General features: G+C 42.9%; 1 protein-coding gene across 1 annotated transcript; it reads left to right on the top strand.

The window, feature by feature from the left end:
* Positions 1-27630, top strand: lrfn1 (leucine rich repeat and fibronectin type III domain containing 1). Its single transcript, XM_088911006.1, has 3 exons — positions 1-58; positions 18973-20362; positions 25978-27630. Exons 2-3 carry the CDS (start codon positions 18993-18995, stop codon positions 26882-26884), a joined length of 2277 nt encoding a protein of 758 aa, XP_088767132.1. The 5' UTR covers positions 1-58; positions 18973-18992; the 3' UTR covers positions 26885-27630.

Consider the following 27630-nt stretch of genomic DNA (forward strand, 5'->3'; position numbering starts at 1 on the left):
GCTGCTGACTTGCAAGAATAGCATGTTGCGGACTTGATTTGATACTGCTTCTCATAAAGTATGTATTTATTCATTAACTTTCAATGCCATTTGTTTTAAAAAGTGGGTGCAATCTTCCCAGACTCCATTCAAGACTGGCGCCACATTTCCATGAATGGTTTGCATGAATCCCCTCTTGCATATTTCTAAATTTCCAAGGATGCTGGTGGTAATGGGGGGGCTGGATTGTATTTGCTTTTCTGGCAGCAGGAGAGAAGTGTACTTCTGGTTTTCAGGAAGAAGCAGGTCTGGGGATCAACCCCAACTGCCTCTGTCCTTCAGTTCATCCACTGGGCCCCCATCAAGTCCAGACCTGGGCGCATTCGTATCTCTAGTGCTCCCCTCACCCCTGGCGTAGATGCTGTTACAGTATATTTAGTACTTTCAAGCCTATCATTTGCTCAGCAGATAGTGTGTTGGGTCTCTTTTTCCCCAATGTAATTATGAGCAAGACATCAGCTACTGTTGCTCATAATATTAAAAAACTAAGGCTGATTTATCGTTTTATGGAGGGAGCCAGATTAAACTCTAATTACTTCGGTTTTTTTCATTTCTCACGCAGAAGCATGCTGGATTGGCTGTGAGCACTGCCATTAGTTTCCCATTCTGTTGCCTAATGGTGCTCAAATGCCTGTTATTTTAACAAAGTAAGAGGGAAATCTCCTTCCACTCTTCAATCGTCAGCCTGGGCATTTTAGGACTTATTAAAATCATACAGAGTGCAATAACGATCTCCTCATTTTTTAAAAAACAAAATATCTTTTTGAAATGCTCTGACAAGTAGAAAAGCTCTTATAAAACAAAACTACCTGATCTGCTGGCACAGAATGGCTAAGGTGGGTACTGCACATCAGTGGCGAGGACAGCTCCTTTGGGATAAAAAGTACTATATGAATGTAACCTTATTCCAATGTTAATCTTGCAGTGGGAGGTTGACAGCTGCGAGAGCCGCAAACTGAGCTTTTGTTTCTGTTCATTTATTTGCATCAAATGCTGTTTTTCCTGCAAATGGGCTATTTACTGTATATACAGGTAAAAGCATAATTCTTAATGAGTGGCTAAAATCTAGCCCAGAAGCCTGCTGTATTCTGAGAATCAAGTTAAAGTCACTTTTCAATTGCCTGGTTTTATCGCCAGGTTTTTCTTGGCCCATTGAGAATTATGTAATATTTTCACACCAACCTACTGAAAGACAGAAGACCAATAATGATGGGAGAAGAGGTTAAGACCATAGAGCAGTGTCGAGGCAGATATTAAGCCTTTTAATAAAATTTGTTTTAGTAAAAAGAAAAGGAAAGGGCTTTCCTGTATTACCTGTGATTTTTTTTCCTCATCTGTCTCGCAGAGCCTTTCTGCTGTTAAACAGCATTTTAACCTCGAAAATGTCAATCACAATTAGGTGCTTAATTGACTTTTAAATGCGTTTGCTTGAATGCATCTTCATGGAGAGAAACGCAGTGTGCATTTAAATTGAAAAATGTCAGATTAAGATGGATACCTTTCTTTTGAAATGTGTACTGTCTTAATTAAGGAAAAAACAATTCCCTAAATTTGTACAAAAAGGACAACAGAGGATTCATGTGGGATGTTGTGCACTGGTTGACAGTGATTAAAGTATCCACCTGCTACGAAGCTGTCCCAGGTCAAGGAGGCTATAGCAGAATGTGATTAAGGATATGAGGTCGAAGCCCCCTGATCAATGTGATCAATGGGGCAGTTAGAACCCCACTTAGACCCTCTTCTCAATCATACATCACAGTACCAAGTGGCACACACAAAGCAAATAAACTGCTGGCCAAGGTTCCTGATGCCCAGGAAGTTAGGGATATAGTACGCTGTTCAGAAGAACGCTGGCAACCGTCCATCGGCTCCTGTCACAGGAAACCACTCTAAACAATCCTGGCTTCCCTCAATCGGCTGCTGTCTGGCTCTGGCGTGCAAGCGCCCCCTCCCCCCCCCCCCCGCCAGTCGAGCGCACACACCTGCCGGCGGAGCGGGGATCCGGCCCCGCTGCTTGCAAGGGCGGTCACGTCCCGGCTCTCCCTTTAATCCCGCCATTTACATTCGTTTTTTCCGCCTCTGACAGCGGAGGCAGGGTGGGGGGACAAGGGGCAGTGGATGATAATAAGCTTGCGGCCGCTGAATGAAGTGCCGATTCCCATCTGCGGGCGCACGCGGTGCCTTGATTAAATAGCGGGGCGCGAGGGAGGGGCCTGCGCCTGGATCAGAGTCTCTCCTGATGAGAGGCCCGGAAAATTCCAGAGCTCCTGGAGAAAAGCAGCAAAGGTGTCGTCAATTAGAGGGTGTTTCTTGATTGTGAAGTCTCTTGATCCTGGTCTACATGACAATCTTAATATCTTTAAGGGCTCGGCATGTCATGGGGAGCTGAATCTAAGAACCATTTTATCTTTTACTCATCTTCGTTTTCCCCATCTGTATTCTGTTTTCATGCCACGTTGCTCTATCACAACTCTGCCAGTTGTGTCTCTTCCTGGATTTAGTACAGCCGTTTCTGTGTTGCAGTTGCGGGAGCTGTCACCTCACACACTCGCTGGGGCACGTCAGTAATATTTGGGCCTGGTGTTATCATTCCCCAAAACCCGCCTTGCGGTGAGCCACAGAAACACTGCAGTGCCATGCTGCCGAATGTGACTGCAATCCCGCCACTCAGCGTTCGGCAACATGTCTTCAACCTTCTGCGATATGCATTCCCTTCCGCTAACGCAGCATGTGGGATTTTGCCTGTCGCTCACACAGGAGTTGCTTTTCGGAGTTCCCAATTTCTGACGTTTCAAAGAGCACAAATAATAAAACAGCCAGCATTTACAAGTATTGACACTTTCTGAAAACTGTAGGTACTGTTTATAAATGTACTGTATGTGTGCATATCTCTGCATGTGTAGCATATACTTATTCACGCTACTAGCGGCTTTTCACTGTTCAGCTTGTTTTTTAATGGTTCTGATGTTCTCTTTCTGCAGGCAAATTGCTAATTGATATAAAAACTAAATGACAGTAAAAAAGCACAGAGAATGTAAACTGAAGTTAATGGACTGTTCTGTCACATGTCAGCACAGATGGAACACAGAGGGCCTATTCTGAGCTGTCTGGCCGAAGGGGAACTCTATGGGTTGTACTGCTGTTTCTCTGGCTTGTTGTCTGTCTGTGCTGTGGGAGATGCCAGTTTGTAGGTTCTAACCAGGATACTGAGCAGTTTGCTTTTTATTCTGGGGACGCACTTTCCTGTTCTTGACTGTAAATGTGATATATAGCTACAATTTTGGAGATGTTTTCATAAGGAATTTGTTTTTCTGTGTTCATTGCTAGGAAATGTCAAAGAAGCTAGGATGTGCGTGGAAATTATTTGGGACTGGTATTGTTGTCTGTTTCACTAGAGCAGGCGAGGAGATTGAATCAGCTTTCAAATTATTGATCACATTTTCTGATGCGTCAGATGTGGGAAGCACACTTGACTGCTTTCGAATCCTGTAGCCGGTTGACTTTGGAATGGAAGATAAAAGCTTAAAGACAGTTAAAGACTTGAAAGATGTTCGGTTTTGAGACCAGTGTAGTGAACCAGCACTCAAGGAGAGGACCGGTGATTTCCAGGCAGTTGCTGGAGTAAGAGGCCAGGCTGGTGTAAGTGGAGATTACACTTCAGAATCCAAGGGGCTTCAGAAAACACGGAGTCAGGTGGGTTGAGGTTCTTAGCCGGGGAATCTCGGGGTAGAGAAAGCAACGGACGATCCAGGATCGCAGTCAGGAGACAAGCAGGAGGTCAGTAAACGGTAAGCTGAGAAGGCAAGCAAGCAAAGCTAGCAGGCCAGCAAAGCGAAAGCACAGTGTCGTGTAGTAAAGCACAGCAAATGATGGGACTCTGCAGGAAGAAAATCAAGAATGACAGAGGGCTGGAGCAGGGTTAGTCAGGACTTAAAAATCACAGACCTTAAGACAGTGATTGCCCATTTATTCAGGGGCAGGGGTGTACTGTATGTCGCCCATACTGTCTGCGGACAGCCCAGTGGCTATGTCAGACTGCGTGGAGATACAGGGGTGCGAGCTGATATTTGCATGGGTGTTACAAGCAGGCAATGACAGATTTGACCAGTAACTCCAATGCACTGCAGAATTCCTGTCCCATTAGCATAGGTGGGATCTTATCATGGAATCCCTAGGTTTTTGACTCTTTAGTCTCCTGCAGTATTATGCTCAGTTTTGTCTTCAAACAACTGAAACGATTCCTGTACTTCCTGTAAAAAATAACCAGAAGGGTTGAGACTTGAACTGAATTAATTGATTTGACTGTGCAGTTCATGATCCCAAGGCAGCCTGGATTGAACTCTGTGGTCACTGCAAGCACCAATGCACTGGTGATTAAAATGTTGTCTACAGAATTTTTTTTACTCGGGCTTCCAGTTTTCTGCAGTTATTGTTGACGTCCCTTTAAATTTGAGTGACTAAAGTGACATTTTGTATCTGTTCACTACAAACCAACCAACTAATTTTTTTTCCCCTGATTTGAACCAAGAAGCATGTGAATGATGGTGATCACTTGTCTCAAAGCTCGTCTAACTCTCAAACACTATATATAGTATGTGTGATCTCTCTGCTTGTATAGCTTCTTTATTACTTGCACTCAGGCCCTAGTCTCAGAAAATTTCCTGGTATAGAGCTACTCAGTCCCAGTCCTGGGCAAACACTGTATGCTGGTTTTTTCTCCAGGTTATTTATCACAGGCTGATTTATTTGGGTTTTCCAAGACCTTTTGTTCACGGTTTGCTTTCAGTGCTTAAAATGTTGAAGGAGATTTGTAATAGGGATGGGTATTGTGATCCCTGTGATAATTAAATTTCAGAGTGTCGGGACCCATATTTCAGGTGTGTGAGATGAAATATGGATGCTGCACATTGGTGGTGGTGGAGGGGAGTCCCCATTACCTGTAAAGCGCTTTGAGTGGAGTGTCCAGAAAAGCGCTATATAAGTGTAAGCAATTATTAATTATTATTATTAAATATAACCAGTGTGACTTGAGCAGGAGGAAAAGCAGGGACTCACAGTGGCTGTGTCTGACACAGTGTCATTCCTACCTGTGTCTTCATCATTAGTTGACCTTTTATCAAGAGTGGTTAAGCCAGAAATATGGTTTCTTAATTGTTAATTAGCAAGTTGAAGAGAGCCAGCATAAAAGTCTGCTTGCAGAAATCGTTGGAAATAAAGCCCAACTCTAAACATGCAGATGAGTAACAGGCACTAATTAGCCGTGGTAATTTAAAGGTCCAGTTTGAATAAAAAACAATGAGACACAGGGGTCCTGCAGGACCAGAATTGAGAACTCTTGTATTAATAGATAGGAAAGTATATTTTTTCAACAGTTCTTTAACAGGATAACTGCTGGCATTGCTTCAGTGATAACCTCCTCATTATGTAACAATTGCTTGTAGGGGTACTGCAGTTATCCACAGAGAAATGTTTTTAAAAGATCTTTTCCAAGTGAGCCATTTCCATTCATGCTGAGGTAATTGACTCTTAAGGAAATGTGGCTGTGCAGGCACTCGACATGAAAATCCCCTCTAAGCACCTGCAGTTCTCAATTAACCTTAGAACTGTTTTGTAACATTACGTTGAAATTTGGAAAAAACTCACGGATCTTTCAGTGAGATGCTTTATTGCACAGTACAGTATGTTCTAAAGCCATGAACAATAGCCTTCGATTTGAGAAGTAACAGAAGTGAAAGAATACAGAGCAATAGGAAGGACAAAAAACAGGAAAATCCCACCATGGCCTGATGCATGGGATCCTAGAAGTGCTGTTGCCTCTGTACAGATGTCATTTTAGTTGAATTGTTTGTTTTGCATGGCTGTGAATATGTACACAGAGAAGCTGGGCTTTCTGTGCTCTCAGATCTCAGAACATCACGTTAAAAGTTTGCTTTTAAGGTATTCTGCTTCAACCCCCTCCCCCCGCAACAGGCATAGTTCAAAGAAAGCAGTGCAGTTACACAGATGAATTAATAAATATAAAAACGGTCTGTGTTGGCGCCTGTAGCCGAACAGCTCTATTTCCCGGTGGCTGGGAACAGAGCAGGTCTCGTTAATGCAGGTCATCTGGACAAGAAAAAGGTCTGAAGCACAGTGCAGAGACCGTGCTCTTCCTTTAATAATAAAACAGACATCCCCACGGTCTCGCTCAGCACCCCCCGTTCACAGTCACTGCTTTCCTATTCCGCATGACCTTCCTTTCATATTTGCACGTTTGCTGGTGAGAAGAGCTCTTCTTTTTCTGTTCTGCAGTTATCCTTGGGTGAGGCAGGTGATGAAAGCAGGCTGTCTTTCATGCTGCGCTTGGCGGACCATAGGAGAGATAAATGCCAGGGAAAAAGCTCGAGTGATGATGGGGTCTCCCTGAGGGAATAGGGAGCCACAGCCTGAGTTGGTCTCTCTGTTCTGCTTCTGCTGATGACGTGCAGTACACACCTGTTGAAAAGAGGAGAGTGTCACGGGAGCCGGTCCTGACTCCCAAGTAGTGTGTATTTTGGACCCTATGCAGACGATATAATCCAGAAGTGACTGGAATAAGACTTCAAGGGAAACCCAGCAGGAGCAGGAGGGGATGACAGACAGGGGGGCGTGACGGCTGTGATCTGGCGCTCAGGGGGCGTGGCGCAGGCGATCAAGTCCTGAGGTATTCCAAAGGGGAAAAGCGGGGCGCAGTCCAGAGTCCAGGAGCCGGGAGATCCAATCCGAGACAGACAAGATTAAAACCGGAACGGGAACAGGCACAGGGAACCAGGAGGATAAAAACAGTAACGAGGCCAAGCTCTCCGAGCCCTGGACTCAGGCGGTCAGGACGCCGTGGTGAAGCCTATGCCGTCGGGTCTCTCCTGGACATAGGATTTCCGGGAAATAGCGGGACCACCAGGCTTAAATAATAACAAGGAAAACAAGGGACAGGTGCACATAATGAACTAAAATAGGAAAAGGTTGGAGCGCCTTTAAGAGGAAGGATGATGGTCGTGACAGAGAGCTAGTGGTAATTTAGCCACCTGGACTCCCATTGATCTTCAGTTTTTGTCCTTTAAGAGAAGGTTGCAGCAGCAAAAGAGTTAAATCTGGGGCAGGGTAGAGGAGCTGCTTTGATTTGTGGAAGGCACCATCTGTAAGCAATTATCTCCGCAACATAAGCAATTCTTTTCATACGAGGTGATAATGCGACACCTCCCATGCCTCCCTGTGATCTCATCACAGTCAGTGACCTTAAAGACACCCAAAGTAAGTCAGGAGGTATTTTAATGAGTGTGTTAAAGCATCTGTCTGTATACCTGTAACCTCAGGGCTCTCCTTTTCCTCTTATCATCATCATCATCATCCTCAGGCAGGGAAAATGAGCTACAATAGTTTTTTTTTAAAGCCACTGCAAAAAAAAAATGTGAAATGAAAAAAACTACATTCGTGTCTTACAGGCATGCATTAGTAAGGAAAAATACAGTTGCATTTTACATAGAGCTCCTCCCACACATGCATAAGCACATAAATACATGACATGCCTACTAATATTTATTTTTCTTTTGCTTTCTTGTCAGTACCCCAACAGCAATTAATTGTATATCATAAATCCAAATTGTATTAAACATTAAGTTTATGTCCTATTATCTGTCCTACTTCCAGGGATGGTTCTAATGAAAGGGCTCCACACCCTTTCAAACGATACTGAATGTTTTCCATGTGTAACATGACTTATGGACAGTGTTCATAGCAGTCTGTGAGCAAAGTGGTTGGGACACGTTTGGGGACATCGAACTGTGCCTATAGAATAGATTTCATCACATTCAGGGTACAGTGAACTGCTGTATGCTTGCACTGGATACAACCTCTGTTACATAAGAAGCAAGAACTGTTTGTATTTAAAATGAATTGAATAATTATATTAAGCCATGAAAGTCTCCAGACACAAAACCCAGCAAGGACACAGTCAATACATCCAATTTTCTCTGAATGATACCCAAGCTACTAACTCCAGAGTTGAGATAATGATTGCTGTTTATTTTATGTACAGTTCTCTCTACCTTATTTAGTTTTTTTTCACTGTTATTTTTGAGATTATTATTTTTCTCAACATGGAAAAAAAGAGATTTTGTCCCTAAATTACTTCTGAGTAAGAAATTATTGCCCAGTTTAGTATTGATTTAATTTGTGTTAACCAAATGAAAAAGTAAAACAACAATAACATAACTTCAAAAACATGAGCTGTACTGTTTGTGGAAAAAATCAACATAATTGTTGAAAAAACATTATTTTATTTCTGAAAACTCTTTACTAAATCTTAATTTGCACTTTTTCAAGCATCTTCACACGGCGACACTAAAATGGACAACACAACATCTCAAATGTGAGGATAATGTGTTGAATTGATTATTAAGCTAATTAAAGAAGCTGCCTGGGATAAATGGAGACTCTTTGCACCCATTAGTGCATGAAAGCTTTGGCAGGATCTAAATGTTGGCTCTTAATTAACTGGCTCCTCTTAGGTTTAAAAATACAAAAACAACAACATTGTTGGAAAACCTCAAAGGCTTGTAAAGCAGGTTTTGTAACTCCCCTCTCAGTTTCATCATTTAAGGAACCCATCTTACTATTGAACTCAACAGGAAGACTTTAATTAACCCAGATATTACCTTTCCCGTTAAGTAAATCTAACAGGAGTAGCAGTTTTGATTGTTCACTGATGATGCCCTGTTGTATGCCCAACATTGAGTTTATTGCTCCTATAACAATAGTATATTGTATAGTATTGTAAACCAAAACAGGGTAAACCAAACCTTTTTTCTCTTTAAGCTCTCTCTCATACAAATAAAAGAACACACACAAACTTTCACAACATGACACTTTTCTCTCTTTTTGTGAACTAAACAGTTCTATACACAAATAATACCGGTGTGGCTCTGTTACTGATTTTTTACAAATTTATTTTCATTTTTTTAAGTTAAAAAAGTATGTACTGTACCTTGTTAGTAGTGTTACCAACTATCTACTTAATAGTTAATGATCCCACAATACCAACAGGCTTTTTTATGAAGAATCTCACATAGCCCCTTCCGCTAATGGCACTATGGAGTTTGGACCAGACTCGTACAACTCCCTGGGTTAAGAAGTATTTTTTGCATTCTGTTCTGAGTGTTTCAACACTTCATTATCATGCTAATACTTGTTTTCATTGGCTAATTACAGCTGCCTGCAATCAGAACAGCAATTCTGAATTCAAAACAGAAAACACGATGAGGCAATGAAGACAATAAGTCACAAACCTACAATATGCAGTACTGTAAAATAATAAGCATAAGAATATACACAGTAAAGTGCCTAATAATGGGGCAAATTCAATAATTATTTGCAACTTGTGAGTTCCAATAATTACAAAGGTAAATAGTACAAGAATATTTTCAAACAGTTTAATAAAATCTCCCAGTCATAGCCCTTTTTGTCTTCATGCCAGGTGTCCCAGTGACAGTTGCAGTAGTACATATCAATTAAAAGATACATCGCATTGTACTCCTGTTTTAAAACACTTATAATTTACATACCTGAGACTGGCTGCCGTTACATGTTTGTAGCTATAATTTTCTCACCAACATTTTTCTGTAGTTTGCAATTGTTAACATTCAAGGAGATTGACAGGGTAATGCAAAAAATAAAATAGAAGCTGCACTGATGTGGACTTTTTTCCAAAGAAAGGTCGTTGCTGATAAGAAGCTGTTGCATGAAAGCCAGCTGGATATGAAGGATGAATTGAGTTTTGCATTAAAATCTTTCTGATTACATTGCTTTGCGAGGTTCAGCAGTCATGACACTATATATAAGCATAATAGCGTGCAGATCCAAAACATACAGATAAGATTGTTCACTCTGGCCTCAGCTAACAGACCTACTGTACTGCCACTCTTCCTCAAGTCTTCCCTCAAGCTAAACTACCTGGCTGAGCTGTGTGTTGGCCTTCTGAAATAAACTCCTGTGCACTGGAGGCTAGACAGAGAGGTCTCAGCACTGATGAGAACCCAGGCCAGCTGGTCTGTGGCCTAAGTGATGCTTCAAGCAATGCCATAGGCAGCTTTTAATGTTGCTTGTGAAGCTACCACCTCCTACCCCCCACAACTACAACTCTAAAGAGAATGTGAAACTGGAGGACTGTGCAACTCCTGTGAAGGCTAGTTTTGTTAACCGGCCCCAATCTGAATTTAAAGCAGAATTGTTGCTTTAACAACAAGAAGACACAGCCTGAACTCTTTCTATCTTGTCTAACCAGTTTACTGCTTAAGAGAAAATAGATTGTGAAATTTTAGTGTTCTGGTAGACTACAAGATTCCCCAAGGCTACTGGTACTGGGCACCTGCTATTCCACATCACCCTGTTCCTACTTGGTCAAATATTAAAATCACATGGTCTGAATTATCATTTCTATGGTGATTATACCCAAATCTATGTCCATACTAAACCTGACACTGAAACAGCTGTCTCTGCACTTTCTGACTGCATCTCTGGATAACTCAAATTCACCTTCTCTTACACTTTAGCAAGACCAAGGTCATGCTACTCTGCACCATTACTTACATAAAGCCAATGCAGTAACCCTGTTTGTGAATATCACTATACTTCAAACTGATATTCGATCCTGGATTGACTTTTGGACCTCATGACCCTGCAGAATATTTGAAAATCTTCATTCTTCCATCTCTGAAACATTGACAGACTGCACCCTGTCTTGCTTTAGAGTCTAACAGTAAAGCCGGTCAACACTTTCCCTTTCTCTCAAATTGATTTCTGCAACACCCTACTAGCTGGGGTATTTAAATCCACATTGCCTCTGTAAATGCCTTTGAGAATTCTGAATACTTGTATAAAGTTCCCTCTTTGTCTCCTTGGTTCAGACTAGAAATGTTGTTTCTTCAGCTTGTGTAGGATATTCCCCTGAGCCCCAGAATGTATACATTTTCTCTTTTCTGAACAGATTCTAGATTCTAAGCAATATCTTTTCTATAACATAAAATATTCTAAATTAGGCCTTTCTGCATTTATACATTTTAAACATAACACCCTTTTGTATAAATTCTGAGTTTTTAACTGTGTACATTTTGTTGGCCTTTTTAATTGCTTTTGCACTTTGTCTAGAGGATGCAAATGGTGAATCACCGTAAACCCCTAAGTCTTTTACTTCTTCTAGCTCAGCGTTCCCCATTTTGAATTTCAAGTTAATGATCTCTTCAATTAAAGATGACGTTTAAGGTAGGCAAGTGTGGAGTTTTGCGTGCTGGTAGCAAAAACATAAACTCATTCCGTTCCAAATAGGAGCATCAGCACAAGAAAAGGCTACTCATGAAAAAGAATTACAGTGGACCTAACCTACCTAGACCTGCTGAAGCCTGCTTGATTTAGGAAACAGCTGGATGAGGATTTTTTTTTTTGCTAGAGAAATCTTACAAGTTAATTTTAAGAGTCCAAAGGTCACTGCTAGAGACCAAATTCCTGCTCTGTGGCCTGTACCATCAGTGTTCTTCGCACCATACTCCAATCCCTGCAATTCAAGTCACGTTTCGTCTCTGGGGTACCAAATGTAATTAAGCCGCAAATTAAAAACCTCATTTTTCTTATGAAGCCACAACCCCAAGCATTAGATGAGGCCATGATTAAAAAAATAAATTTATAGGGTTCTTTTGTGATAAATGCTGAAAAAAATCAAACATTTCATAACAGCATGGAGGACAAATAGTTTGGTGAGCACTTCTTTAAAGTATATAAATGCCCTTAATAGCTACTGCACCGCTGAATTTCTTCCACATAGCATTAGTGTCTCAAATGCTACAGGAATTGAATGTTCGATCTTCTTATGGATTCAAAGATGAGAGTGCCAGAAAGCACGCAGTCGATAAAGTAATCAGAACAATGTAATCAGGCACGTTTTAATGAAGCCCATCAACTTGTTTGGGGATAGGAAGAGTACCATCAAGTTGGTAGTAGATATCAGTGGAAAAAGATCGTACAGAGAATTCCATAAGGCCTTTATGCCTTCAGTGGTATTGGTGAGCTGTCAGTTTTCAGAAGTCAGTGCTGTTTGCAGGCTGGACTGGATATAAAGGTTTGGATGTCTTGATGGTTCTAGTGGGGTGGTTTGTTGTGGAGGGATTTGCAGGAGCCAAGCTTGACTTTTTCAAATCCTTGAGTTAAAAAAAGTGGAGGGAACCCACTGCAAGTCATACAGTATGGGTGTTTTCTGTAGCTCCCGCACATCAAATGCTGCACACTGTAGTGAAACGTATTTCTGCTGAGATACACCATGAATGGGCCAGGAGCAATTTAATATTTTGCTGGCTACTCACAAAATCAACATAGGAGCCCTTCAGCACTTAAAAATAGTTTTTGTGTGTGATTTGTTTTAGATGAGTAATTTTATTGTTGTTGCCTTACAACACATTTTAAAAACATTGAGCAGGACTGCACGGTGGCATTACATTTAGTATCACTGCCTGTCAACTCTTGAGTCCTGGAATCAGTTACAGGCTTGAGATCCTTCCATGTGGGGTTTGCATGTTCTCCCAGCCCATGTCCATTTGTGATTTGGGGGTGTCAAAGACATGCTAGCTAGGTGAATTGGCCCTATGCTTTAGTATTAGGGTCTAGGTCACCATGACCTTCATCAGGAAGATGTGGTTTCCTGATAACGGCAGAATGGATATACAGTATATTAGAGAAAATTGCTTGAAATATTTGCTTTGTACTAAATCTTGCATTTTAGAAACCTTAAGTGTCTCTTTTTAGTGTTCCAACATAGCCAGCAAAGAAACAGTGATGACAGAGACAGGTTTACTCTAGAAAGAATAAATATTCCTTTCTCCTGATTTTCTCCATTCTTATTTCATCAGCTGTCTGTTCCCGAATGCTAAAGCCCTCTGCTACCATGAGACAGGGCCTCAACACTGCATTTTCATTCTGGACGTTACGCCAGGGGAGTGACAGTTTCACAAAGTGTATTCTTATATCTCAGTCTTTCAGATGCTCTGCATAATGGTTTCTTTTTTTTTTTGCTTTTTATGTTGAAAAATGCTTAAGCTTGCTGGAGGTTCAACAGGAATACTGTCATATGGTGGGAAGCTAGTAAATTAATTTTTGGAGCTGTAATACATGAGGAAAATATTACTTTTGACATTAAATAAGCAGCCTGCATTCTGTACGTGTTTTTTTTTGTTTGTTTGGCATCCATTATCTGCCACCATCAATCAAAACATAAAAATAAATGTTTCTGAAAATCCTTTCTCTTTCTGCTGGGTTTTGCAAGGTGGGCCTGTGTCAAGAGGCGTGTCCTCTGTTGCAAGGTGAATGCCGTGATGACTGTTTTGACCTACAATATATCATGTTCACAGTGCTAATTCCCTCACTTCCACAGTAGACAGCACCTTGGCTAGGAACTGTCAGACACAGAGCTCTGCTCTGTCGTTAGGTCTCTTCTGTTCAGCACTGCTTCAAAGAGTTTGCAGTAGTGTGCTATTTGCTTATTCATAAAACCAGGCCAAAATATATATACTGTATATATACATTTAAAGGGGAACTGTAGTCACAACAGGTTATTAAGCCTCTGTAACAAAATAAATTAATTGACAGTATTGAAACATGTTTCAAACTCTGCACTTTGTGAAAGTACGGTAAGATGCCATGTTGTTGCAAACTGCTGGTCTCACCACAAGCAAGAGCGAGAGTTTAATGAGAATTGTGACGTGAAGCGGGTTTTCCTGCTCGCTAGTCACTTTACTGACTAATAAGAACTTCTTACACTTACCTGTATATAGCGCTGTTCTGGACACTCCACTCAAAGCTGTTTACAGGTAATGGGGATCCCCTCCACCCCCACCAGTGTGCAGCCCCACCTTGATGATGCAACAGCAGCCAGAGTGCACCAGTACACTCCCCACACACCAGCTCTCAGCAGGAGAGCAGAGTGATGAAGCCAGTTCAGAGATGGGGATTATTAGGAGGCCATGATTGGTAAAGGGCAGGGGAAAATTTGGCCTGGACACCGGGGTAACACCCCAGTACATCTCATCTGAAGGGTGGTGCTTGTTTACAGTATAGTGTCCCTATAGTGACTAATGTAATGCCATGTACGAGCAAATACGTAGAGGTTGTGCAACAAACATTTCACTGCAGAAATGTTCCAGTGTGATCTGCATGCAGAGTTAACAAGTAGGTATTATTTGTCAGTAAAACTGTCTCAAAGTTGAGAGCAATATTTCTATTGGATTAAAAGAGATGGATTCACAAGCCTGCTTGTTTACAATGTAATATGGCTGCTTCACCTCACTGGAAGTATTGTTGCATCATTCCGAATCACAGAATCACAGAATATGGGGCATATCTGGAAATTTAATCTATTTTCTTAACTTGTAACTTGGAGGTTTTACACGATACTGTCTACATTTTACTTTCACTGTGGTTTGAAATACACTCATCATTGCTGATTTTTTTCTGCGCTAGGTGGTCAACTGCTCATAAGTGTTGCACAAATCTTGCAGGCAGGGATCCACAGAAACCAATTCCTGAAACCCCACCGTCCTTATCGAATACAGATGCGCTGTAGAGGGGAAGTCTTCCCCTCTTGGCTAGCTCGTAATCAAATCCGGGTCGAGCCTCGGGTTAAGTGTGGACAAATTAAAAAAAGAAACAAGCCCTGTTAATATTCATAACATGTCCGGTCTCTATCAAGAAAAAAGATCTTATTTTCTTGGGAACGAGAGCAATGTCTGAATGCACTTCAAAGACCTAAATTCTACAAAAGGGTTTCCATGGTAACGAAGTTCTTCACAGGGAGGCTGTAAGATCAATAGCCAGTCTCTATGGGATAGTGGGAGAGGATGCAGGAGCTGGATCCCCACCATCTGAAAGTGTTTGAGCCAGTGGCCTCATTAGCATATTCATGTTTGGAGAACTTGGTGCTTTTCCGAATCAGAGCTTTGCACTAGGAGCACACTACATGAAGCCAAATTCAGTCATCAGCATTATTATTGTTATTTGCTTACAAGGTGATGGTACAGTAAGTACCATCCTGCTGTCCAGCATTGTCACATTGTGAACGTGGGGCACTTTGTTCAAGTACTGGGAATTCTGAACTGCCAAAGTTGGCAAAGTTGATCCAAGGCATGCCTTCTAAGTCAACAATGGCACAAGCACCCAGGTACGCATGGGCTAAATAGGTTTAGTTCCGTTCCTGATAGAACACAGGAGCTACTTCTTCCCAAACAGTCATGGGATATCCAGTCCATACTCCCTTACCAGCTGTTTGAAGCTGACTCACTGACATACTGTACTTTCAAAAATAGGATTGAGAACAGACAGATTCCTGGCACAATGGTCTAATTTCCGGAATAACAGATTCCATTGTACAAAAGGAAGAGGAGATCACTCCAATTAAATGGCAAGAGAAGAGCCGGAACCTCCTACAGGACAAGGGAGACTCATCAAAGAATCCCACAGTTGAGCATTGTGGAAGCTAAGCTGTTGTAGGTTTTTTCCTCTCTCTCCCATTTCCAATTTTAATTTCCAAGCCACGAGTCTGCCATGCTCACTGAATACCACGGCTCATTCCGAAGTCAAACATCAGCCAACAGCTTGAAAAGGTAATGACAGTAAAATAAGACGTCTTTTCACATAGGAAAGCAGAGGAGCCCTGCGTGTCTACTGGGGATTTTCTTCGCGCACAAGTCGGCGCGGAAACACGAGCCTGAGGCAATAAGCAGAAGCGAGGCTCTGTTCCAAGGCGGAAAGGACAGAGAGATCACCTGGGAAAGAAAACTTTGAAATACTATTCTAGTCACAAATGAGCCGTCCCTGAGTAATTCTTCATTTTAATTGCCACATTTTAGCAAGAAAGGTTACAAATCAAGCTGTAATTAGTACTTGTAGTTATAAATAATACGAAGTTGAAAAATATTCAGAAACTAGAGCCCCTAAAGCTCCAGGTAGATTGGTTTCAAGACTGTGTACTACACAAGCTTTTATTTATTACTGCCTACAGTACTTCACAGGCGTGCAAATGTTCCAGGATTCATTTCTTCTGCATCAGTAGTTTCTAGGCGTTTATGCAACCTACCAATTCAGCAATCATTAGAAAAAGGGGTTAGAATGTGAAACTGTATTACCTAGGTATTATTTCTTTACTTGTTTATCAGTTAAGCATTGATGTTTTAACAAACCTGTTCCGGGCCTAGGCATTGCAGAGAATTTCTTGTGCGTGGATCAGTCCTGTTTTTAATTCTTGCATTTCATGTGCTGTCTTCATCATAGGCACCTGAGTAAAGATGTATTTATTTTTCCCAAGACCTGCCAGTCTTCACAGTGCAATTGGATTGCTTTGCATCAGCCAGGTTGCCAGGCCCCACAGTGGGGAGGGGCTCTGCTCAGTGATTTGGCTTTCAATCAATCGACAGGTCCATTGAATGGCTTTCGAGACAGCTATTCTTAAACCTGCTTTTTCCTGCTGATTTGTAGTCATTTAGATGCCTAACTTCATTTTCCTTTAAAAAAAAGGCATATGTTTTTTTCTGACTTTTTGAAAATAAAAAAAAGTTTCTACATGTTCCAGTCCATCTGGGGATTTGTAACTGATGCAGAACGAGGCACCTTATTGTGTTTCACACAGGCCATACCGTGCGATGGGTTTCTAGGACAGTTTGTGCAATTAAGAGCTGTCAAACCACAGTCCTCTGGCTGCTGGAACTGTCTGTGAAACCAGGGAAGAGCGAAAAGACAAGTCATGAAAATGAAGCACTTCCATTGGATATACAGCAGAGACTTCGAGCTGTTTAATTAGATCTGTTTTGAGTTTTTTTAATACGAGCCCTATATTTGTGTTGTTGACTGCCATTAATTTGACTGTGCTTGACCGCAATACATAATTTAATCGCAGATATGAGCAGCAGTGCTGATTTGCATCTTTCTTAATCTGATGGTTGTTGCCTCTGACGCCCAAGGAGCAGAATTCTGCATGCTAACAGATACAGTACATCCATTCTACATGAGCCCACGTACCTGTCTTACTGTCTACCAACAACATACAGTAACATCAGCATTTCCATTTTTAGCACATCCTTTAATACTAGAAAGTGATACTTTAGAAGGTTCAACATGATTAAAGTACAGTTTTATTTTTAATGGGCTTAAACCACAAGATATATCACCCTGCAACTCACAACTGGCAATCCACTGAAGCTAAGATGGTGTGAGCCTGGTCAGTACCTGGATGTGAGACCTCCTGGAAAGCTAAGGTTGCTGCTAGAAGAGGTGTTAGTGGGGCCAGTAGGGGGCGCTCACCCTGCGGTCTGTGTGGGTCCTAATGCCCCAGTATAGTGATGGGACACTAGACTGTAAAAAGACGCCGTCCTTCAGATGAGACAGAGGTCCTGACTCTCTGTGGTCACTTAAAATCCCTGGGGTGTTACCCAGGCATTCTGGCCAAATTTCTCCCAGACTTTACCAATCATGGCTTCCTAATAATCCCCATCTCTGAACTGGCTTCATCAGTCTGTTCTCCTCCCCACTGAGAGCTGGTGTGTGGGGAGAGTACTGGTGCACTCTGGCAGTTGTCGCATCATCCAGGTGGGGCTGCACACTGGTGGGGGTGGAGGGGATCCCCATTACCTGTAAAGGGCTTTGAGTGGAGTGTCCAGATAAGCGCTATATAAGTGTAAGCAATTATTATTAGCTCTGTGCTTTAGCATGTCTTTACTACATTTTAGTCTGTTTTTACTGTGATACACCACAGTAAGCTTAAAAGGGGAATCTTTGCAGTGCAAACATAAAAAAAAACACTTGTGCTTTCTTCTTCAGTGTGCATGCTGGGAAGAATGTTTTAATATACATAAATTAAAACTTTACACAAAAGATAATTAATTGTCAATGGCTTACTGTAATTACAGTAAATGGGTAGCACATGAACATGTAATTTAGGAAATTTCCATGACTGGCGGTGAGAAGGACTCTTTACCAACTGTGATACTTCGTCATTTAATTAATTTATTCCAAAAGGAACCTGAATTTTAAATTTAATTGATTCCTTTGCTTTCTTTTCCCATTATGGCCAATTCTTTTCAAGTGTGATATTTTACAAAACTGTTATTCTTAAAGATGTCACCATAAAGTATACCGCACACTGTTAAATATACATTGGGTACATATATTGGGTACTGTTAAACTACCCAAGCAGTGTACAGATATGCAATGTTAAGTTCTTTGCACACGTAAGGTGGTGGCAGTCCAGTTCTAACCGGTATTCAGATGGCCATTTTTCAAAGGTGACCATTACTCATGACCTACGTGACTTCATTAAAACAGGTACAGCTCTGTTTGATGTTTAATGGAATCTGATGAAGGATGTTTTTAAATTAATAGTTAAGGAGGTGATATACCAAGCATCTATCCCAGATGTGCATCAGAGAAAGGGAAGGTGTCGTGAGATATGTGTGAGATAGTGCTCCTAAACCGAGGCCACTGAGGAATGACAAAATTTTTAATCAGCACTCTAAGCCCTGTATAAATGCTTAATAACTTCTGCTGATAATTTATCTTTATCTTGTTCTTACCTTGATTAAAATGGATTATCATAATAACTGTGGCCTGTTTGACCCATGAATGATTGAACAGAGAAGTGCAACAGGGCCAAGATTTATTTTTTTATAGTAGGACTCACTAAGCTATTGAAGTTACAGTACGTCTTTATATTCTCTGTTCTTTCTCTTCAGTCAGTTTTCATCAGTTACCTAACAGACTGAGACCAACACCTGCCGCTGTTTTTACAATGTTCTGAGATACATTTTAAATATCATATGTCCAGCTTGCTATGCATATGTAAATCAGATGGCATTTAGTGTGATGGTTGACCCTCTCTTCATCTCTCTACAGGAACAGTAAGCTGATATACCATGGAAAGGCTTGTCTTCTGTATGCTGGTGTTCGGAGTGTTGGTGAAGGCACATAACTGTCCCGGCCGCTGCATCTGCCAGAATATCTCCCCAACTCTGACCTTACTCTGTGCCAAAACGGGGCTCCTGTTTGTGCCCCCCACGATTGACCGCAAAACAGTGGAGCTGCGGCTGACAGACAACTTTATCACCGTCATCCGCAGGAAAGACTTCTTTAACATGACTAGCCTGGTGCACCTCACCCTGTCCAGAAACACCATCAGCCAGATTATGCCCCATGCCTTTATGGGCCTCAGATCCCTGCGTGCCTTGCACATGGATGGCAACCGCTTGAGCACCATCAAGAACGATCACTTCAAGGGTCTCATCAACCTCCGCCACCTCATCCTGGGGAACAATCAAATCCACCACGTGGCACCTGCTTCGTTTGATGAGTTCCTGGGCACGATTGAAGACCTGGACCTGTCCTACAATAACCTGCAGACTCTGCCTTGGGAGGCCATTGCCAGGATGACCAACATCAACACGCTTACGTTAGACCACAACCTCATCGACCACATAGAGGCTGGGACGTTCACCCTGCTCAGCAAGCTGGTGCGCCTGGACATGACCTCCAACAGGCTCCGGAAGCTGCCTCCAGACAGCCTGTTCCAGAACGCTCAAGTCCTGACAGACGCCAAGGGCTCCAACCCTTCCTCGTTGGCAGTGAGCTTTGGGGGAAACCCCCTGCACTGCAATTGTGAGCTGCTGTGGCTACGCAGGCTCACTAGGGAGGATGACTTGGAGACATGTGCTTCCCCTGAGCACCTCATGGACAAGTACTTCTGGTCTATCCAGGAGGAGGAGTTTATCTGCGAAGCTCCTCTGATCACCAAGCACTATGCCTCCAAGCCCTTTGTTACAGAGGGCCAGGGGGTGACACTGAAGTGCAAAGCGGTGGGGGATCCTGACCCTACCATCCACTGGCGCTCCCCCGATGGCAAACTTGTCCACAACAACTCCAGGACCATCCTTTATGATAACGGCACCCTGGACATCCTGATCACTACCCTGAAGGACAGTGGGCACTTCAATTGTGTGGCATCCAATGCTGCAGGGATAGCCACTGCCTCCGTGGAGGTCAAAATGGTGCCTCTCCCCCTCTTCGTCAACAACACCAGCCACATGAAGGAGCCCGATCCCGGCTTGTCCGATATCACCACCTCCTCCAAGTCCTCCAATGACACCAAGAACCAGGACAAGAGAGTGGTAGCTGCTGAGCTGACCTCATCTTCCGCTGTCATCCGGTGGCCCTCTGAGCGCCACATTCCTGGTATCCGCATGTACCAGATCCAATACAACAGCTCCTCTGATGATACGTTGGTGTACAGGTGAGACTGGGGTTCTGCTATAGCATGGTTTCTTTCCTGCTTTGTTCAGTGTAGCATCTATTGATCTAATTCCAGTGAGAATATGAAGCCATCATGTTCACATTTGGACTTTTACTGAAATCTGAAATTCTGCATCAATACCATTCATAGAGTTTTATCAATATTGAATATTGTGTGGTATCAGTGAGTTGCCAAAAACATAGCAAGTTTGTGAAAGTAAAAATTATTCAGTAACTAAAGGAAGACATTTCAATTAAATAGTCACCTTAAAATATTAAATTGGAACGGCAAGCCCATCAACACCTTTAATGCATTAACATGGTAGTGGTAGAAGGAGCTCAATCAATTAGGTGTGAAAGGTGGATTGTGTCATATACAGCATGGAGTACATGAATGCCATATTGTTTTAAATAAAAATCAGAGTTGAAATTGTGTTACAACACTCCAGCTCAGGATCCAGAAGCTCCTGTTAAACTCCTAGGGCTCAGATAAAAAAAGCCAAATCACACGTGTTAAAGCGCAAAATGATTAGAAGAAGCAAACTCATGTCCTGTGCTACAGTACATCACCTGCTAAATGTGAACAGGCTGCTTTCTGAGCTGTGGTTCCCAATTTTGCCTTGGCCTTGAGTGTGTTGAGCACTTCACAGCTTTTGTTTCTCAGTCTCACTTAGAAACATTTAATTTACAAATCCAGTACTTGATGACAGATTTTCATAGGAACATAAGAAAGGTTGCAAACAAGAGGAAGCCATTTGGTAGCTAGTAGTTAAATTGATCTAAGGACTTCAACCAGATGTTTGTTGAAGGCAGCCAGTTTATCTGCTTCAGCACATCTGGGTACCTGGGCTGTGTAAAGACAGTTCGAAATGTATTTCCAATAGTTTTCAGTTGTCTCCTGTTTGCGTTTCACTGTCAATTCAGAAGAAGTCAGCTAGGTTGACTTTGTCAATGGCTTTGAGGATTTTGAATACTTGTATAAAGTTCTGTCATATTCTTCTCTAAAAGGATTAATTTCCTTTGGCCTGACAGTGTAGGAATTAAACAGAATTAAACAGATTGCTCTTCCCTGGAACATGATGACCAAAATCTTACATAAAGCCTAACTAGTGCATTGTGCAGTTTGAACTTAGTAGCCCGTGATTTAATCTCTACAGTTTTGACTATAATTACATGTTTTTCCCTTTTTATTGCTTTCCCACATTGTCCAGAGCATGAAAATGATGTCTCACATTACAAACACCTAAGTATTGCCAATGTCATGCCATGCAAATATGCATGAATACTGTATGCCATGCCATGTCATTTACCAAACCGCTTTATACCATACGAAGCCGGAGCCTACTCGGCAAGCAGCGAGCGTAAGTCAGGGTACACCCTGGACGGGGCGCCAGTCCAGCGCAGGGCAAGTGCAAGCCAATCATACATGGGGGCAATTTGGAGGCCACGGTAAAGGCCAAGGGGTGAAATTTGGCCCGGACACTGAGATAACTCCCTACTCTTATCAAGAAATGCCTGGGGATCTTTAATGACCACTGAGAGTCAGGACCTTGGTTTAACATCTCATCCGAAAGACGGATGCACGAATATGATATAATATAATTTCCATTATCTTACAAATGGATGCAATTAGTGTGAGGTATACTGAAGTATTGCTATTGTATTAATACATCCTGAACTGAATAATTCAATAAGAAGTTCAGAGGGACGTACAGTCAAACGTGCTGTATTTGACTATTTGCATACAGTAGTCCCCTTCAGGTTGCAGGGGACAAATGTTTGAGCTGTCCCTTTGCTTGGCACCTGAGGTCTGTTGGCCAGACTTTGGCTTGCATCTCCTGCAGGTGACACTAATCAGCTTGTTCTCCCAACGGTTTTAGCGTTTAGAGGATGTGAACATTGAGCAAATGCATTAATCCGGCAGAAAGAGGTATCCCTCACTTCCTGATTGGATAACCATCACAAATAGTATTTTATTTTTAATCTGCCTTTGGCATTTTTGTTGTCCCCAAAGCTTATGAACAAATCCCTTTAAGTGTATAGACGGCATTAGGCATACTGTGGAGCCAGTAATCCTCTATTTCAAATTGGTTTGTTGTTTCTTAGCTATTAATAAAAGCACATGACAGCATGGATGACCGTGTCTGCTAATTTAATTCCCCCGTTCATCTGATTTAGTCTGTCATTTGCATGAACAGACAGCGGGGGAGGTTAGGGTAACAGGGTTTGTGAAGTTAATTCAGTGAATGCTTTTCACAGTATCATGGTGTTGATAGGACCAGGAGGTCTTCTTGTAATCCAGCCCACTTTTTCTGCACATTGCTGTAGAGTATCAGTACTTCTGAACGGAAGTGCAGCTATCTAGGTGGGTGTACAGCAGCCAAGACCATACAGAATACACAATTAGGACTGACAGCGACCCAGTGATGTTGTGTGTTAAAGTATTGTAAAACTTAGAAACCTAGAAGAACAGATTCAAAGAAACAATGTCTGCTCAGATCCATTCAACTCTTAGATCTACAGTATGTGGAGGGTCAGTTTAGAGAAATTACACATCTTAAATAGTAGACTACTATCCGCTTGATTTTGTTATACTATACCATTGTTTTATTCATGTCAACACCACTGAGACATACAGACCTGAGTACTGACACCCAGTATCTTGAGGTAGTTTGTTCAAGAGAGTGTCCAGACTACAGCTTCCTAGCACAAATGAGTGCTCAATAAACCTAAAAGAGATGTCTTCTGATAAACAGCTTAGCAAACAATATTTACTACACTCCATAAATCACAGAACAGCCCGAGCGCCAGTACTCATTTCCACAACTGTACAGTCTGTGTGCCTACACCCACGCTACTAAAGAGCAACCAAACCAGGTGCCTCCCGGCAGTGGGGTGCAGGGCAGAGGAGAGAGCCGAAATAGCTCCTGCCTCCCCGCTGTCCAGATGTCCCGATGCCACGGCGGCTGCACGTTGCTCCCCCCGCTGCTGTGGAAGTAGGCCGCAGCCTCTCCTCTTGCTTTCTTGCGGCTGGCGGCGTCTGTATGGCTCCACGAGGCACGGCGATGAGTTCCAGCCGCTGCTCCTGGTGTGGGACAGGCCCATCTGCTCCTGCATTTCAGCAGACCCTCGGCATCTATCCATCAAGCAGGCTCACAGCTCGTTGCCACGGCGCTGCAGACTGCTGGGGGTTACAGAGCCTGCCATCTGCCTGCTCATAGACCTCGGAGCAGCAAGAAAATAGAACAGATTTCTCCTACCTGATGTGGGATGGGAGGAAATTATAGAATGGTTCAGTATGGTCTGGATTTAGAGACTTGTTCTGTTTTTCATAAAAGTGCCCTTGTTGCTTCTGAATCTCTATGTACATATGTTTCTGTGTACAAAGATGTATATAACACAAATAGAAACTTGCCAAGAATAAGCCTGACTGCAGAACATAGGTCTCCCACTTCCTCTAAAGCAGCAGTTCCCAAGCTGTGGTCCATGTGCAGGTTTCCTTGCCATGTCACAAACACGAACCACGGCCTACTACATTCTACATCAAGAGGTTAAGAGAACTGAATCCCTTCAGTCTTGAACAGAGTTGGCAATGTCTTTAGCAGCTGTCAAAAACCAATCACATGGACTTCTTTGGGATCAACGACGAATGAAGTTGAAGTACAAATGAGAGGGCATTTACAAGGTGGAAATGTAGGGAAAGGTCCATTAAAATGGAGGAGGCATTTTTTACATGAAGCCTGCTCGTGTGATAGAAGCTTATGCCTCAGGATCGGTAATGAAGAGTCTGTGGGAGATCCTAGGTAGCTAAAATGTAGCTAAAAAAATCAATCAGCAAGTTGCTTTTGGGAGAAAGAACATTTTAGAAGACAAGTTTGTGCCATCATTGCACTTAAAAAGCTAAGAGAAAAACAAGTCCCCATCAAGTATAATTTTTATATACCATAGATATGCTTCAGGGTGCTACAAGGTGCGTATTCCCTGTTCTTAAAGATGGGGATTTTATTATTATTTTATTAGGATTTTCAAATGGTATTCAGGGTAAAAAAAAACACCAGGAACATTTTGTAATGAGAAATACAAGATGTTGCATCACAGATCATGTAAATCCCATCTGTATTTCCCCCTGTTGTGTTCTTTCACTTGTTCCAAATAAATTCCACACATTTTCCCTACGAACAGGGGCGTGTAATCCTGGTACTGGAGGAGCAGTGTCTCTCTGGGTTTTCTAGATCTCTTCAAAGCCTCAGCTGCTGGCGGCATCGCCAGCTGTTGATCTGGTCCCATTAAGCTTGTAATGAGCTGATTGAACGGAGTCAGAAAGAAAACCAGGGGAGAGGTCCTCCAGGACCAGGGCTGCCTGCCTTAGAATCTGAGACCCAGGCATGAGGAGGTGAGGTCAGACCTGCTGAATGCCTAGGGTATACAGAGGATACCTTCTATTTATCTATTACACTGCAATAGATACAAGCAGAGATGACTTCACAGCTGGCAGCCCACTGCCTCTCCCTTCTCACTCCCCCACCAACAAAGCCTGTCACGCAGCACCCTACTCAACGCCCCCTCCTCCTCACAGCTTGCACAGCGGCTGTCCCATGTCTCCGCCTGTGCAGTGTTCAAAATTAGGAGTTCGGGATGGAAATTGGGATGGTGGGGGTGGGGGGCAGGAGTTTTGGGGGGGTCCTGATCTGAAATTCTCATCTCCTGTTTCTGTCGTTTCAGTCCTTTCCTGTTTGTGTCGGTGCTCCCTCCCTCACTGTGGGGGTGCACTTATTCTACCATCTGGTGTGATGTCCTGTGCATGTCAGGGGGGGTCTCGTTTGCTGTCATTCTTTTTCCACCTTCACGGCCTGGCTGTAGACCTCCTCACCAGACCATCTCACTTGTTCACCTGCAGACGGTGATGAGAAGGAAGTGGTGGTCTCACTTCCTAGTCTCATGTTTTTTTCAAGCCATCCTTAAGCGGCTGAGCATGCCACTGTCTTGTGCTGACATTTACCCAGACGTCTTCTGCAATAATGTCTTCTGACATTAAAATGTGTGTTGCTGTACAGTCAGATCCGCAGGTCTCTATTCTCCTTTGGAAAGGGTCAGTAGTTCTTATCTCCAATTTTCACTGTAACCTTTTTTACTTCAAAGACCTGCGGTCACATTGCACTTCAAGTTCTCTTTGGTTTCCATCCCTTGTGTTTCCTTGATATTCAGAACATTTTGTGTTACTAGCCTGTCCCTAGATCTGCTGTGAAAAAAAACTCTCATATGCCCTATTAACCATACAATAGTTCTCAATGCATTATATCTGGTTCTGTTTATAAAATTGTTTTTAATATACTCCAGCCCTGATTTATAGTGTGAATAGAATTCATTTTTGTTTGTGAGAGGATTCTACCTAATGGTAATCAGTACAGGGTTTGTCATTTGCAGTTGGCCTGGTGCTTGTTGTTTAAATATATTCTGGATCTTAGCTAATATAAGCATGTTACACGTCTGTGGCAGCCGATTATTAAAAGAAGCCCTGTAACATAGAGTCTGGCTTTGTAGGACTGGGTCTGGACCCCTGGACCAGAAGACGCTCCTCATATTTGTGTGTTTTGTTTTGTTTTTTCTCTCCTGCAGGATGATCCCACCAACCAACAAGACATTCCTAGTGAACGACTTGGCGGCGGGCCGGGAGTATGACCTGTGTGTGCTGGCGGTCTACGATGATGGGATCACCTCCCTGACGGCCACAAGGGTGGTGGGCTGCGTGCAGTTCAGCACCACCAGTGAGACCAGCCAGTGTCGCTTCATCCATAGCCAGTTCCTGGGAGGGACCATGATCATCATCATAGGGGGCATCATTGTGGCCTCCGTGCTGGTCTTCATCATCATCCTCATGATCCGCTACAAGGTCTACAGCAACCAGGATGACCACTGCAAAGCCAAGGTCAGCAACGTCTGCTCACAGACCAATGGCAGCCAGAATGCCATACAGCGTTCGGCCTCCAAGCAAGCGGAGGACGGCCTTGAGCTGTGTGCCAAGGAGGCCAAAGAGTGTAAGATGTTGGTGCTAAAGGTGGACTGCGAGACGCGCGAGGGCCCCCAGCCAACTACGGCCACCCTGGAGGTGGAGCTGCCTCCTCTCCCCCCCGACCAGAAGAAGCGACGCACCAGCCTGGACGTGCAGCACTCCACAGCAGCCGTGCTGTCCTCAGAGGAGGCCCACACAGACAGCAGCCAGATGGGCTCCACCATGTCCCTCTGCCTGATCGGCCCCAACGCGGGGAGCAAGGAGGCCCCCCGGATCAGGGACAGAAAGAGTGCGCTGGCCAACATGGGCCTCCTCCCCGGAGACATTGCAAGAACTCGGCACAGGTTCTCCTTCGACGGGGACTACTCCCTGTTTCAGAGTCACAGTTACCCCCGGAGGGCACGGACGAGGAGACACATGTCCTCCACCCAGCTAAACGTGGACTCCTCGCCCCTGGCCAACCGCAGGGTGACCTTCAGCAGCACAGAGTGGATGTTGGAGAGCACAGTTTGAAGGCTCCCCCAATAATCCAGCTCCTTCTGGTCAGTGGAGGAGGCTCACAGGCCAATGCCAACTCATCATGCAGCGGTGCCTTATTCACACAGATGTACCAATGGGGATGCTGCTAAGTTTGGTCTACTTGTTCCTTTTCACATGAGTTTTGGGGATTTTGTTTCTCTTTGTACAACCACAACAAAGGCTTGTGGTGAACGGAAATGACTGTTTCCCCTTTTATGTATGGAAAAAAAAACACACACACACACAAAGTACCCAAGCTGCACCCGGTGAGCATAATGAAATTGTGATCCCCCCCGTGAAATTCTTTCTGGACCCATGCACAGAAGACACGACATACCAAGGACAAGTATTACACCAGTCTAGACAAAAAAAGAGAGTAAATCATTCTACTAATTCGATACACATACCGACACAAATTGATTTTAGAAAAGGAGAGAAGGATTATGAAAAACGCTGGACATTGCGTTCTCAACTGCTACTGTAAGATACCGATGGATCTTGTATCTGGCTGGTCTAGATAAAAAAACAACAAAAAATCTATATATAAAAATATCTGTGTACGTGTATTAAATATATATATAAGTCATAAGGCACATGACTTTTAAAAAGGCATTTGAGTGTTGATCACAAGTTTTTACATTAAAAACCTGTGCCATCACATTTTCCCCTTTTATTTAATATTTGAAAGTTTGAACCACCTCTACCTTGAAAAGGGGTATTAAAAGATTTTGTGTGGGTTA

This window comes from Atractosteus spatula, chromosome 3 (assembly GCF_055471065.1).
Source record: "Atractosteus spatula isolate fAtrSpa1 chromosome 3, fAtrSpa1.hap1, whole genome shotgun sequence".
Lineage (NCBI taxonomy): Eukaryota > Metazoa > Chordata > Actinopteri > Semionotiformes > Lepisosteidae > Atractosteus > Atractosteus spatula.

Coding starts and splice junctions, on each gene's coding strand:
- lrfn1 (XM_088911006.1), top strand. CDS start 18,993: ATGGAAAGGCTTGTCTTCTGTATGCTGGTGTTCGGAGTGTTGGTGAAG. Junction 20,363..25,977: donor GATGATACGTTGGTGTACAG/GTGAGACTGGGG, acceptor TCTCTCCTGCAG/GATGATCCCACCAACCAACA.